This window comes from Jaculus jaculus, chromosome 9 (assembly GCF_020740685.1).
Source record: "Jaculus jaculus isolate mJacJac1 chromosome 9, mJacJac1.mat.Y.cur, whole genome shotgun sequence".
Classification (NCBI taxonomy): domain Eukaryota; kingdom Metazoa; phylum Chordata; class Mammalia; order Rodentia; family Dipodidae; genus Jaculus; species Jaculus jaculus.
The window spans coordinates 136,533,218-136,546,815 of NC_059110.1; the positions used below are offsets into that span (position 1 = coordinate 136,533,218).

Genomic DNA, 13,598 nt, shown 5'->3' on the forward strand with positions numbered 1-13,598 from the left:
TGGTGCTGGTGGATGGGAGAAGAACAGACAGACTGGAGACATGATGAGGGAAGGAAAATGGAGAGAAAGAACTCATTGATAACTCAGAGGTGTCTTACTTGATGAACTGAAGAAGAATAAAGGAACTATGGAACAAGGGACCAAAATAATGAGTTTAGTTTGTATTTAGATGCCTGTGGGATACCCAAGGTGTGATGGCTGTGGAGCTTAGACCTGTAAAGCTAGAGTTTAGATGCTGGAATCCACTGCACATAAGGTGACTACAGTGTGTGAATACTTGACTTGATTAACAGCGGGACAAACAATGGAAATGAAGCTCACAAAGAAAGCAGCTGAGGCCAGGTGTGGTGGTGGTGCATGCCTTTTATATTCCCAGCACTTGAGAGGCAGAAGTAGGAGAATAACTGTGAGTTCAAGGCCAGCCTGAGACTAGAGTAAGTCATCCTAGGCTACAAAAGGGGGGGAGGGTGGCTGAGAGATGGCTTAGTGGTTAAGGTGCTTGCCTGCGAAACCTAAGGACACATGTTCAATTCTCCAGATCCCACATAAGCCAGACACATACAGGTGAGGCAAGCACAATGTTGCACAAAACATCTGGAGTTCAATTTCAGTGGCTGAGGCCCTGGTACACCAATTCTCTCTCTCTCTCTCTCTCTCTCTCTCAAGATGAATAAAAGGAAGGCAGATGAAAGAAAGGTAGAAAACAGACAACTAGGAGGTTCTCTTCAGATAAAAACTCAATAGTATTACATATATTCCTCAGTATTGGAAAGATTACATGAGATGATATGCCTGGCATATAGTAAATGGTTTATAAACATTTCAAAAATTGTTTATTTATCTGAGATAGAGAGAGAGAGACAGAGAAATGGATGTGCCAGGGACTCCTAGCCACTGCAAACAAACTCCAGACACATGTGCCACCTTGTGCACTTGTCTTTACATAGGTACTAGGGAATTGAACCTGGGTTCTTTTGGCAAGTGCCTTAACTGGTAAGCCATCTCCCCAGTCCTATAAACATTTTTTTTCTTTTCCCTTTACTTCCCTTCCATAGGGGGGAAAAAATATTCTAAAGAACTGCAGTAAATTACTAGGAACTTAATCAGATAAAAATGAGTTAGTTGGGGAAAAACATTTATGAGGATTAATTATTAGAAGGTAGGTATGAAGAAAAAAAGGGTCTATCAGAAATAATTCTTTTTTAATTTTTTTAAATTGTATTTATTGGGCTGGAGAGATGGTTTAGTAGTTAAGATGCATACTTGTGAAGCCTAAGGACACAGGTTTGATTCTTCAGGTCCCACATGAGCCAGATGTGCCCTGGTACACCCATTCTCTCTCTCTAGTAAATAAAATAGTATCTTTTTTAAAAAGTACTTCATTTAAAAAATTGTATTTATCTATTTGAGAGAGAGAGAAAGGCAGACCCAGAGAGAGTGAGTATGGGGGTACCAAGGCTTTCTGCCACTGCAAATGAACTCCAGATGCATGTGCTACTTAATGCATCTGACTTAAAGTGGTTACTGGGGAATGGAACTCAGGTCCTTAGGCTTTGCAGGCAAGCGCCTTATCTGCTGAGCCATATCTCCACCCCAGAAATAATTGTTTTTAAAAATATTGTTAAACTTTTATTTATCAGAGAAAGAGAATATGTGGGCACTCCAGGGCCTCCAGCCACTGCAAATGAATTACAGACGCATGTATCACCTTGTACATCTGGCTTATGTGGGTAATGTGGAGTCAAACCTGGGTCCTTAGGCTTCACAGGCAAAAGCCTTAACTACTAAGCTATCTCTCCAGCCCTTTAAATATTTTGCTTTTATTTATTTATTTGAAAGAGAGAGAGAAGACGCAGCTATATATAGAGAGAAAATGGGCACACTAGGGCCTCTAGCCTCTGCAAACAAACTCTAGCCACATCTGCCACCTTGTGCACCTGGCTTTATGTGGGTCTTGGGGAATCAAACCTGGGTCCTTTGGCTTCCAGGCAAGCGCCTTAACTGCTAAGCCATCTCTCCAACCCCCAGAAATAATTCTCTATAGATTTGACACTCAAGGAAAACCTAAGGGTTTCTAGGTGACAGTTGAAAATGGCATCCAAGGAAGATTTTTCTGGAGTCTGACATATTTCACTGGAACAGTGACCAGAGGAAGGGAGCCCACACTAATTGTGGTGAAGTTCGAACTCAAGATCTGGGTGTGTAAAATGTTGAACAATGGAGGGGTTGAGGAAATTAATTGCAGTCACTTTTGAAATATCATGCACCCAGTACAATTGTTTTGTAACAATATTTTAGTGACACAGGAAAACGCATAAAATTTGTAAGCACACCACAAAACAATATAAAGTCATTTTTTTGTCGAGCGTTTCATATCTAGGTAGGAAACAGATAAAATTATCTCTAGGGTGGGGTTTTTCTTCATGTTTTTCTGCACTTTTCGGTTTTCTTTTTTAAACCTGCATTGCTTTTATGACTGAGAAGAGCTACTTTCCGACAACTCTGGCAGAACCCACATCCCAGCACTACCTCATAGCCTTTGGGGTGGAAGGAATGGAAGACCCAAGGGTGTGGCCTCAAGAGGTCTGGGACCCGGGGGCAGCGGAGCAGTGGCGAGGCTGCCCTCCTTCCTGCAGGCTGGAGCAGCGACTGCACGACCCGTGGGATCGCGCGGCTTCAGTGACCACCCGACTGGACGCGCTCAGAGTCAGCCCTTCCCCGCCCATGCCTCACCCCGCGCTAGGCACCGGGGAGGGGCGGGACAACTGGCCGCGGACCGCCTAAGACCGGAGAGTTGAAGGCCCCGGGGCCTCTACAGCCGCCCTTTCCCTAACCCCAGCCCCAGAGTAACCCACGGGGAACCGCGCCAGCCCGCGCGCTCTCTCGCGCGCGCGCGCCGAGGGTTCGGTGACGGACAAGGAGGTGGGAATGTGGGCGGAGCCTCAAACTGCAGCTGTGATTGGAGCAACCGACACCTCCCGGGAAGAGAGGAGAGCGCCGCCAAGGATGCACAGAGGCGGGTGCTCACAACCCTGCCCGTGATTGGCTGGCAGCGAGAGGAACCCTGGTGCTGTCTCGGTGATTGGCAGGCGCCAGACAGCCCTCGGGTAGCGCCTTGACTTCGCCCATTGGCACGCTGAGAGAGTAGGCGGGATTGGTTCATCGTGTGGTGCGGATGATTAGCTGGCGGCTGAGAGTTAGGGTGTTGGAAGAGAGCCGGAGGTGGGGGGGGGGGGAAGACTGTGCCTCCTGGTCATTGGCTGATAAAGTGAGTGGGGGCGGTGCTAAAGTCCAGCACCTGCCTGCGATTGGCGGGCGCCGGCCTGAGTGACAGGCAGCGAGGCTAGCTGCGCGACCAGCGGTTTGTTTTTCGGAGCGTTCCTGAGGTGGAGGAACAGTGGCCGGACGGAACGACTTGGGGACTTGGGGACCGGCAGGCGGGCGGGCGGGCCGAGTGGCGCCGCCAAAGCCGGGCTGGGTCGAGCCCGGGAGTGCCGGGGATGTAGCGGGTCACCCTGCCCATGCCACAGCGCCCGGCCTCGGGCGGAGCCGGAGCCGGAGCCCGGGGAGGCGGCGGGGGCCCCGAGCGCAGTCAGCGCAGCCCGCGGCCCCCACGCGGAGCCAGGCCCGCTGCCGTCCCCGCCGCCCGGGCCCCCGGCATGCAGCCCCGGCTGCGGAGGTGACACTCCTTGGACTCAAGCTGCCGCCGCCGCCATCGCCACCATGGGTGAGTGTCGCCACCGCCCCGGCCTGTGCCCGCGCTGCCTCGAGACGCCCCGCCCCGGGTTTGAGGGGAGGAGGACCCTGGCCCGCCGCCGCCTGACAGGCATGGACTGCTAGCTCGCCCGGCCCCGGGGGCTGAGGACCGCGCCGCGGCCGGGGCGGGGAATCGGGTCGCTAGAACCCTCCGAGGCGGCCCTACCGGCCACGCTCACTCTGTAGCCCCTCTTTCCGGGAGGCGCGGCGGACGCATCCCGAGGAGGAGGCGGCGGCGGCCGGCAGGAGGGTCGGAGTTCCTCGGGGACACCCGCACCCGGCCCCCCGCGAGCGGGCCCGCGAGCTCCGGAGGCGGGGGAGCGAGAGCTCAGTGTGGGGCCCCGGCCGGAGCCTGGTGCAGGCCCAGCTGCTGTTGTGCCTTTTCCTTGATTTGCTTTTTTTTTTTTTTTTCCTGCCTGTGTCATTTCCTTCCCTTCGCTCACACTGGCCAGCTAGAGAGAGAGAGATAGTTCCCGGGGCTTGCTCTGGAGCTCCGTGCGCGCCCAGCGCGGGCGTGGGGGAGGGCTGCGGGGATCGCGGCGAGCTGAGCACACGCCAATCTCGGGTGTCCACCGCGCGGTCCAGAAAGGCGCCCTGCGCTCCCCGTCCCCCCCTCCTCCCCCGCCCGGGATTACTGGGCGTTAGAAAAAGATCAGGAGCCGCGGACTTCTAGTTCATCTCCTACTTTTGGAAAAAAATAGGGTAGCGGTGTTTTTGCTGATGTGATTTTTTTTTTTTTAAATCCTGCGGCATTCCTGAAACTATGTAACTTTCTAAAGAAGCATTTGCTTACACAAAAGAATCTCTAACAGAAGAAGAATCACTTCCTTTTGGTCAACATTATTTGCAAGTTTGTCTTGTGAGGATGTAATCTCAGTAAAGCTTTTGCTGTCGTCCACACGCGGTGTTTGAACTGAACGCTGGACTGAACCAAGGAGCAAGTGACATTTTTAAATGTACCTTGCTTCTCCGGTCAGGGCATACATCATGATGCTCTTGTCCCTGATCTCAAATTTTACCAAATATTTGGACCCCACCGAAACAAGACAGGGTAAACTTCAGCGAAAGAATCCTTTGCTAAACTACTGCTTTTGTGAAGTGCTCCGTGTGGAGAGGGAACGTTTTCATGTTTGCTTTGCCCTATAGCAAGGTCAAGTCATTTTTGTAGGAGCTAAATGTGTCCTAAGGCACATTGTACAGATACCCATTTATGACCTATATGTCTACGCTCCCGTTTTAAATCGGTTGCTTTGTTCAATGCTGCCCCCCCCCCATACTGTATGGGGAAGGTTTCTTCATTTGTTGGTTTTGCTGTTTCCTTCCCATGCTGTACTTCAGAAATATTTTCTGGGGAAGGTCTCTCATGAGAGTTAGTCACAAAAGGAACCCAGTCAGGCCAAGGATGGAGTTAAATATGTACGTTTCAATAAATATTTATTGCACATTTACTGTAATCAGTGCACAGAATTCTTTTTTCCTCCTTATGATTCAAACATCTATCTTCTGTTGTAGAATTTGACCTAAATCTTTGAATCGACTCACGGACCTGTATTTTGGCAGCCTAATTAATGTCTTTCCTCTTTCCTGTGGGTGCAGCCTTAACTCTCAGAGGGAAGTGTGAACTACTTGAGGGTGTGCAGACCTCAAACTTTGATTGCAAAACTAATGAGTACACAGATGAGGGCCTACATCTCCTTATCTAGCGTGAACATAGATGTAAACCTGTTTTCACATTTCAATATATGCTGGGGAGGTGGCTTAGTCGGTAAAGTTTTCGCCGTGCAAGCATGAGGACCTGAATTCAGATCTTTAGCACCCATGTAAAAAGGAGTATGCAGATATATACATATACATATATTATATATATATATATATATAGAGAGAGAGAGAGAGAGAGAGAGAGAATGCATGCGCACAAGTGAGAGCGAGCGAGCCTTGGGGAGGCAGAAATAGGACAATCCCTAGGCCTTGCTAACCAGCTACTCTAGATGAGTCTCTGAGCTTCAGGTTCATTGAAGTACCTCAGACAATAAGGTGGGTGCTATTGGAGAAGACTCCAGTGACAGCTTCTGGTCTCCACATGCATGCACACACATGTGCATGAGTATGTACACACAAAGGATATTTTTAAAAAGTGTGTGAGTATATGGAGAGGCAGTCAGGTTTAGGGACTATATAGGTAAATATAGTCTCAAAGAAAAAAAGACAACTTGTTATCTTTTCATTTGTCCCCATGTAAGGGTTTTTGTTTTGTTTTGTTTTTTGAGATAGGGTCTGGCCCTAGCCCAAGCTGACCTGGAATTTGGAATTTAGTCTGTAGTGTCAGGCTGGCCTCGAACTGACTGATCCTCCCACCTCTCAGTCTCTCCAGTGCTGGGATTAAAGGTGTGTACCACCACACACTGCTCATGTCAGGTTTTTGTCTTTTTTCAGTGCTTAGTATCAAACCAGAGCCAGATGTGTGCTAGGCAAGTACTCTGCTACATCCTGAGCTACATCCCTAGCTCCCCGGGATTTTGTTACTGTTGTTTGCTTTATTTTTGAGACAGAATCTCTTATGTAGCCCTGGCTGGTTCATGTTGAGCTTTTCATCTCTGCTCTCCTCAGCACTGGGATTACAGGTGTGTACCACAATTTACTGCTTTATGAGTATCTGGTTTCCATGTCACTTTTGCATGAGAAAACAAAGACAGCGAAAGGGGAATTAACTTGTCTGGTGACTAAAACATACTAATAAGCAAGCTAGTTTTAGAGCAGTTACCCTAGCTTTCTTTAGCATTTATCATACCATTCCTTTTCTTCCTTTTTTTTCTCAATAGATGGTAATGCCCAATTAGAGCCAATATTTATAATTATTAATTTTACCAGACTTTTTTATTTACTTAAAGTCAGTCAGAGGAAGAGAGAGCATGGGTGTGCCAGGGCCACTGCAAATGAACTCCAGATGCATGCACCACCTTGTACATCTGGCTTACATAGGTCCTGGGGAATTGAACCTGGGTCCTTTTGCTTTGTGGGCAAGCACCTTTACTGCTAAGCCATCTCTCCATCTCTTATTTACTTTATGTAGAACTCAGCAGGGTTACATGGACACAAAGACACACAATCTCTGAAATACTGTTTTTATTTTGTTAATATAAATGAGAAAAAATTTTAAATCTCCATTTTAATTAGTTTACATTGGTTGCTATAGTTCTAGAAAAATACAGCTAGAAAGTGTCAAGCCCTGGGCATAAGCCCAGAACCTAGGAAACAAACTCAAGGGTTTGATAAAAGAGAAGCATTCTTTAACATTTAGTTATGCTTAAACTCCAGCTCAGTGAGGAGAGGACTAAAACTCATTTGTAGTCATCCCTGCCCTGCAGGTTCTTTGGTTAATAGTCATATTTTCCTCAGCTCTTCTATGCTCTGAACTCAAGCCTGTTTGACTACCTTGGGTTGTTAATAAAAACAGGTCAGATTTTTTATTGGCTGTTAACTCCAGTACATTTCTAGTGGAAACTACACTTATTAATAATGGGAAATACTCTTTTTGTTTGTTTGGTTTTTTGGTTTTGACATCGTGTGACTGTTAAAATTGGGATTAAGTAGTTGTTCTTGGCCATATTAGACGTTCTTCTAGGTTTTAATAATTATAATAATGCTATTAACAATACCTGAGACTAATTTGTTAATGTTTATTTGATCTTTTATAAATGCAATCTGAAGCTTATTGGGATATAGTACTAAAAAGTATGTAACAATTTGGGATTGTTACAGAACTCTAGTGAACTGAGTATAGGATTAAACATGGTCTGCTTCTGGGCTGACGACTTGGTTTAAGGTCAGAATCATTAGCTAGGTCTGCCTCTCTAGGGTTCCAAGTCATTTGAAAGTTCCTTGTGAGAATGACCTCAGTTCAGTTTGATTAGTATCTATCAGGTTCGACTCAGAATGGTTAGGAGCTGTTTTGAGTGAAACTTGAATCATAGTGTAATAAATTAACATGGCTATATCATGAGTAGATTTTGTTTTCTTTCTTTCTTTCTTCTTTCTTTTTTCCTTGTGGTAGGGTCTCACTCTAGTCCAGTCTGACCTGGAAATCACTTTGTAATCATAGGCTGGCCTCAAACTCACAGTAATCCTCCTATCTCTGCCTTCTGAATGCTGGGATTAAAAGCGTGTGCCACCATACCAGCATCTTTAAAAAAAAACACACAATTTTTAAGTTTCATTATTTATTTGAGAGAGAGAGAGAGGCAGAATGGGTGTGCCAGGGCCTTTAGCCACTGCAAACAAACTCCAGACGCATGTGCCACCTTGTGCAGCTGGCTTATGTGGGTGCTGGGGAATTGAACCTGGGTCCTTTGATTTTGAAGGCAAGTGCCTTAACCACTAAGCCATCTCTGCAGCCCCCAGCATCTTTTTTTGTTGTTGTTGTTTTTTGAGGTGGCTTCTCATGTAGCTAAGGCTGGCTTTGAACTCCTGCTCTTACTGCCTCTACTCTCCAAGTGCTGGGATTAGAGGCATGTGCCACCATACCCATTTCACAAGTAGATTTTATATATATATAAAATTTTATTCTGTTTTTACTATTTTTATTTTTATTTATTTACTTGAAAGAGAGACAAAGAAACAGTGCCCCAGGGCCTCTAGCCTCTGCAAACTCCAGATGTATGTGCCACCTTGTGCATCTGGCTTATGTGGTTCCTGGGGAATCAAACCTAGGTCCTTTGGTCTTGCAGGGAAGTGCCTTAACCACCGAGCCTTGGTGGGTGTTATAAGTATCCTTTAGCATTATACTGTTTACAGCCTCTGGATTTCTGCTTTGATGAGTTTTGAGTGTCCTCAGTGTCTATTTTTGTCTCTGTGGAGCAGGTTGTCAGGCCAGCAGTGAGAGCAGCACTCATGTTTAAATCACCACTGTCTCTATAATGTCTCCTGGGCCTTAGCTTAGTGATAGAGATGACTCATCCCATGCTAGGCAATCAGCTATTTTTTTCTTATCTTGATGGATCTTGGTTCTGTGAGTTTATTTTTGGTACTTTAAAAAATGACGGTTGGTCCACAGCATGGTGGCACTTATTCATAATCCTGGCATTTGGGAGGTAGACATAGGAGGGCCAGGAATTAAAGGCCAGCTTCACTACACGGAGAATTTTAGGTATGCCTGAGACAGTGTCAACCAAAAACAAACAACCGAAACCAGCTAGTTGGGTTTTGAAACTGAATTTTAGGCATATGTGAAAAAATAGTCATTCAACCAGACTAGAGAGGATACATTTACCTAGTTTTTTTAAAAGCTACCCGTTACTCTTTGCCCATGTGTCAAGTGGTTCCTGTTTCAGATGAAGTATTAAGCCCTGCACCTGCAAGGTGAACTGAAAGATGTAAAAATAGAAGTTAAGTATCCTTTATTCAAAATATGTGGGAATGGAAGTATTGGAACTTTCTGGATTTGGGAATATTAGGAATGTTCCATCAGAAGTACAATAAAGGATTGTAGGTATTTTGTTAAAGCATTTAAAAGGTATACAGGAAGGAGAAATCTGTAGTCTTATGATTGATAATACATATAATTTTATAATATCGAGTTCTTTAGATTTATTTTGCCAAGTCTTATAATATAATGGTGATTCTATTGATCCATATGAAGGAGCAAGGATTTGCTTTGTAATACATATTTAAAAATTTGGGGGGCTAGAAAAGCCCTTATCAGGGAAGAGCACTCTCCTTACAAGCATAAGGGCCTGTAGGGGCCTCAGTTCTGTCCCCAGCATCTGCATTAAAAACTACTGGGGGTAGGCGTGCGTGCCTGTAACCCTGGTCCTGTAAGGAGCAGAGACAGAAGAATTACTGGGGCTTAGCTCTAGATTCAGTGAGACTCCACCTCAAAGAAACACCACTGATGAGTGATAGAGGAGGGTACTCAATGTTCTATGACCTCCACATGTGTGTGCATAGGGTGTGTGCATGAGTGCATGCACATACACATATGCTATACATAAACACAACACATATTACTACACATGTATGCAAAACTTTTTATTCTTTTTTTGGGGGGGGGTTTTCAAGGTAGGGTCTCACTCAAACAAACAATGTAGGTTTGGAAGTTTGAAGTTTACCAGACACAGGCAGTTCCCTTGGGCCATTTTCAAGGTGAGAGCTTTGGGGAGTGAAAAATCTTTTTTTTTTGGTTTAGTTTTCCAAGGTTGGGTCTCACTCTAGACCAGGCTGACCTGGAATTCACTATGTAGTCTCAGGGTGGCCTCGAACTCACAGTGATCCTCCTACCTCTGCCTCCCGAGTGCTGGGATTAAAGGCATGTACCACCACACCCAGCTTATTTTTATTTTTTTAGAGAGAGAGAGAGAATTGGCACACCAGGGTCTCAGCCATTGTATCCAAACTCCAGACGCTTGTATCACCTAGTGAGCATGTGTGACCTTATGCTTGCCTCACCTTTGTGCATCTGGCTAATGTGGGATCTGGAGAGTAGAACATGGGTCCTTAGGTTTCTCAGGCAAGCGCCTTAACCACTAAACAATTTCTCCAGCTCAAAGTTTTTTTTATTAAATATATTTTATTTATTTATTTTCAAGGAAAGAGAGAGAATGGTGCACCAGGACCACTAGCCCCTGCAAATGAACTCCAGATGCATGTACCACTTTGTGCATCTGGCTTTATGTGGGTACTGGGGACTTGAACCGAGGTCATTAGGCATTGCAGACAAATACCTTAACTGCTGAGCCATCTTCTAGCCCTGCAAAACTTTTCTGAACCATCAATTACTATTGAAAGGTTATATATTCTAGAAACAGGAATAAATAGAACAATTTAACTTTGAGATCTATCAGAGATTTAACCATGTTTGTTTGTTTGTGTGTTTATACATAAGCTCTTACTTCATATTCCAGGCTGACCCAGAACTCACAATGTATCCCAGTGCCCAGGATGGTCTCAGACTCTAGTGATCCTTTTATTTTTTAAAATTTATTTGCATGTGTATAGGGGAAGGGGTGCCAGGGTTTCTTTATACTGCAAACACACACCAGATGCTGTCACTGCTTTGTGTATCCAGCTCATGTGGGTAGCTTGGAAATTCAAACTGGGTGGACAGGCTTTGCAAGCAAGCCAGGAACCTTTAACCAGACCCATCTTCTCAACCCCCTTGTTTTTTTAAAATATTTAATTTATTTATTTGAAAGGGAGGCAGATAGAAAATGGGGCATCAGGGTCTTCAGCCACTGCAAACAAATTCCAGACATATGCACCACCTTGTACATCTGGCTTATATGGTGGGTATTAGGGAATCAAATCTGGGTCCTTAGGCTTCACAGGCAGTCTCCTTAACCATTAAGCCATCACTCCAGCCCTCCCTGTTTTGTTTTGTTTTTGAGAAAGGGTCTCATGAAGCTCTGGCTGTCCTTAAGCTCCCTATGTAGTCAAGGCTATCCTTGAACTTCTAACACTCCTGTGTCCATCTCCTAAGTGCAAGGATTAGAAGTATGTGTCCCACCATACCTATCTTAAGCATGTTCTATTTTTCTTTTCCCCTCCCTCCCTCCCTCCCTTCCTTCCTTCCTTTCTTCCTTCCTTCCTTCCTTCCTTCCTTCCTTCCTTTCTTTCTTTCTTTTTCCCTGTTTTAACCAGTTCTTTTGTTTTGTTTTTCTATGTAGCGTCTTGCTCCAACCCCAGATGACCTGTAATTTACTCTGTAGTCTCAGGCTGGCCTTGAATGTATAGTGATCCTACTACCTTTGCCTCCTGAGTGCTGGGATTAAATGTATGTGGCCACTATACCTGGCAGAGAGAAGGAGGGAGGGAAAGAATGAGAATGGGCACCCCAGGGCCTCTAGCCACTTCAGACAAGCTCCAGAGGCATGTGCCACTTTGTGCGTCAGGCTTTACATGGGTACTGGGGAATTGAGCTCGGGTTGTTGGGCTTTACTGGCAAGTGCCTTAACCATTGAGTAGTGTCTCCAGCCCTAAGCCAGTTCTTAAAGGAGAAAATTTCTTTTGAATTGAAGATTGAGTCTTATTGAACATGCTTAGAATAAAATGATTTTTGTCTAGTTAGGGTGGGGCAGTGGAAATATGTGAAATGTCATGAACAGAAAGTAAAATTTGACTCAGGGACATTCTGAAGTATATACTATCATGGGTGAGCAGTGTGACCAGATCATTTGGCAGAGCTAAGAGAGAACCTTGGCGAGATGAAGAAATAACATCATTAGTTAAATGAAAACAAAGATTACAATAGTACTTTGGGGATATGAATATACAGAAAAGAGAAAGGCCCTATTGCAAAAACAGAACGACATAAAACATAGATGAAATCAAGATTGGTGGCTCATGCCTGTAATCCTAGTACTTGGGAGGCTGAGGCAGGAAGATCACATGGGTTTGAGGTCAGCTTGGGCTCCATGCCAGCCAAAGTAGTAAGACCTGTATAAACAAATGAATGAATAAATAAATACAAAGCATAGTAAATAGATATCTTGTAGGATTCCAAATGTTTATTGGAGGACATCATGGTTCTGACAAGGAAACATAAAGGGGAAGTGCTAAGACCCTCTTTTCAAATAAAAGTAATAGCACACCAGGGCCTCCATCCACTGCAATTGAACTCCATACGTGTGCGCCACTTTGTGCATGTGTCATCTTGTGTGTCTGGCTTACATAGGATCTGGAGAGTCAAACATTTGTCCTTAGGCTTTGCAGGCAAGTGCCTTAACCACTAAATAATCCAGCCCAGTTTCCACTTTTTTTGTTGTTGTTGTTTTGTTTTTTGAGGTAGGGTCTCATTCTAGCTCAGGCTGACCTGGAATTCAGTATGTAGTCTCAGGCTAGCCTCGAACTCATGGCAATCCTCCTACCTCTGCCTCCTGAGTGCTGGGATTAAAGACGTGCCACCACACCCAGCTCAGCTTTCACGTTTAAAGCCTGAACTCTAATCCTTGTATCATAGATCCCTTCTTTTCTGTTTTCTATGAATATTCCTGCTAGGTTCCTAGCATGATAGTTTGTCAGTTTCATTCTTTTTGCATGTGTACTTGTGTGTGTGGGGGGGTGTATATACATGTTTATGTGTCAACACAATATTCTGCAGCTAGAGAAGAATATCGGGTGTCCCTTCCCATCACTCATCCACCTTTTTTTTTTTTTTTTCCTGGAGCAGTGTCTCCACTGATTCCAGAGCTTTGGTGTGAGTCCCTGCTACCCACAGGACTAGGGTTACAAGCGTTCATGGCCATGCCCCAGCTGTTTATGTGGATGTTGGAGAATCAAACTCAAATGTTCTTGGACTCCCTCAGGCAGTCATGTTTGTACGAGAAGGTCTCCTAACAGCTGAGCCATCATCTCTCCAGCCCTTCAATTCTTTATTGACAATTAAAAAATTTTTTTTTGTTTATTTTTATTTATTTGAGAGTGATAGACAGAGAGAGGGAGAGAGAGAGAGAAAGAGAATGGGCGCGCCAGGGCCTCCAGCCACTGCAAACGACCTCCACATGCGTGCGCCCCCTTGTGCATCTGGCTGTGGGTCTTGGGGAATCAAGCCTTGAACTGGGGTCCTTAGCCTTCACAGGCAAGCACTTAACTGCTAAGCCATCTCTCCAGCCCTTTATTGACAATTTTTTACTACAGTTTATTTATTTATTCATAGAGAATGGACATGCCAGCGCCTCTTGCCACTGAAAATAAACTCCAGACACATGTGCCACTTTGTACATCTGGCTTTATGTGGGTACTGGGGAATCAGACTTAAGTCATTAGGCTTTGCAGGCAAGCATCTTCACTACTAAACCATCTCTCTATCCCCCCCCCCCCTTTTTAAACAGGGTCTCACATGGTCTAGGCTG

General features: G+C 45.2%; 1 protein-coding gene across 1 annotated transcript in view; it reads left to right on the top strand.

Annotated features, from left to right (window-relative positions):
* Window positions 1–3,626: 3,626 nt before the first annotated feature.
* Window positions 3,627–13,598, top strand: part of Map3k3 (mitogen-activated protein kinase kinase kinase 3) — a 100,055-nt gene continuing 90,083 nt past the window's right edge. Inside the window, exon 1 of the mRNA XM_004655081.2 lies at window positions 3,627–3,727. Coding sequence (XP_004655138.1) covers window positions 3,724–3,727 — 4 coding nt within the window. The 5' untranslated portion in view covers window positions 3,627–3,723. The remainder of the gene's footprint in view (window positions 3,728–13,598) is intronic.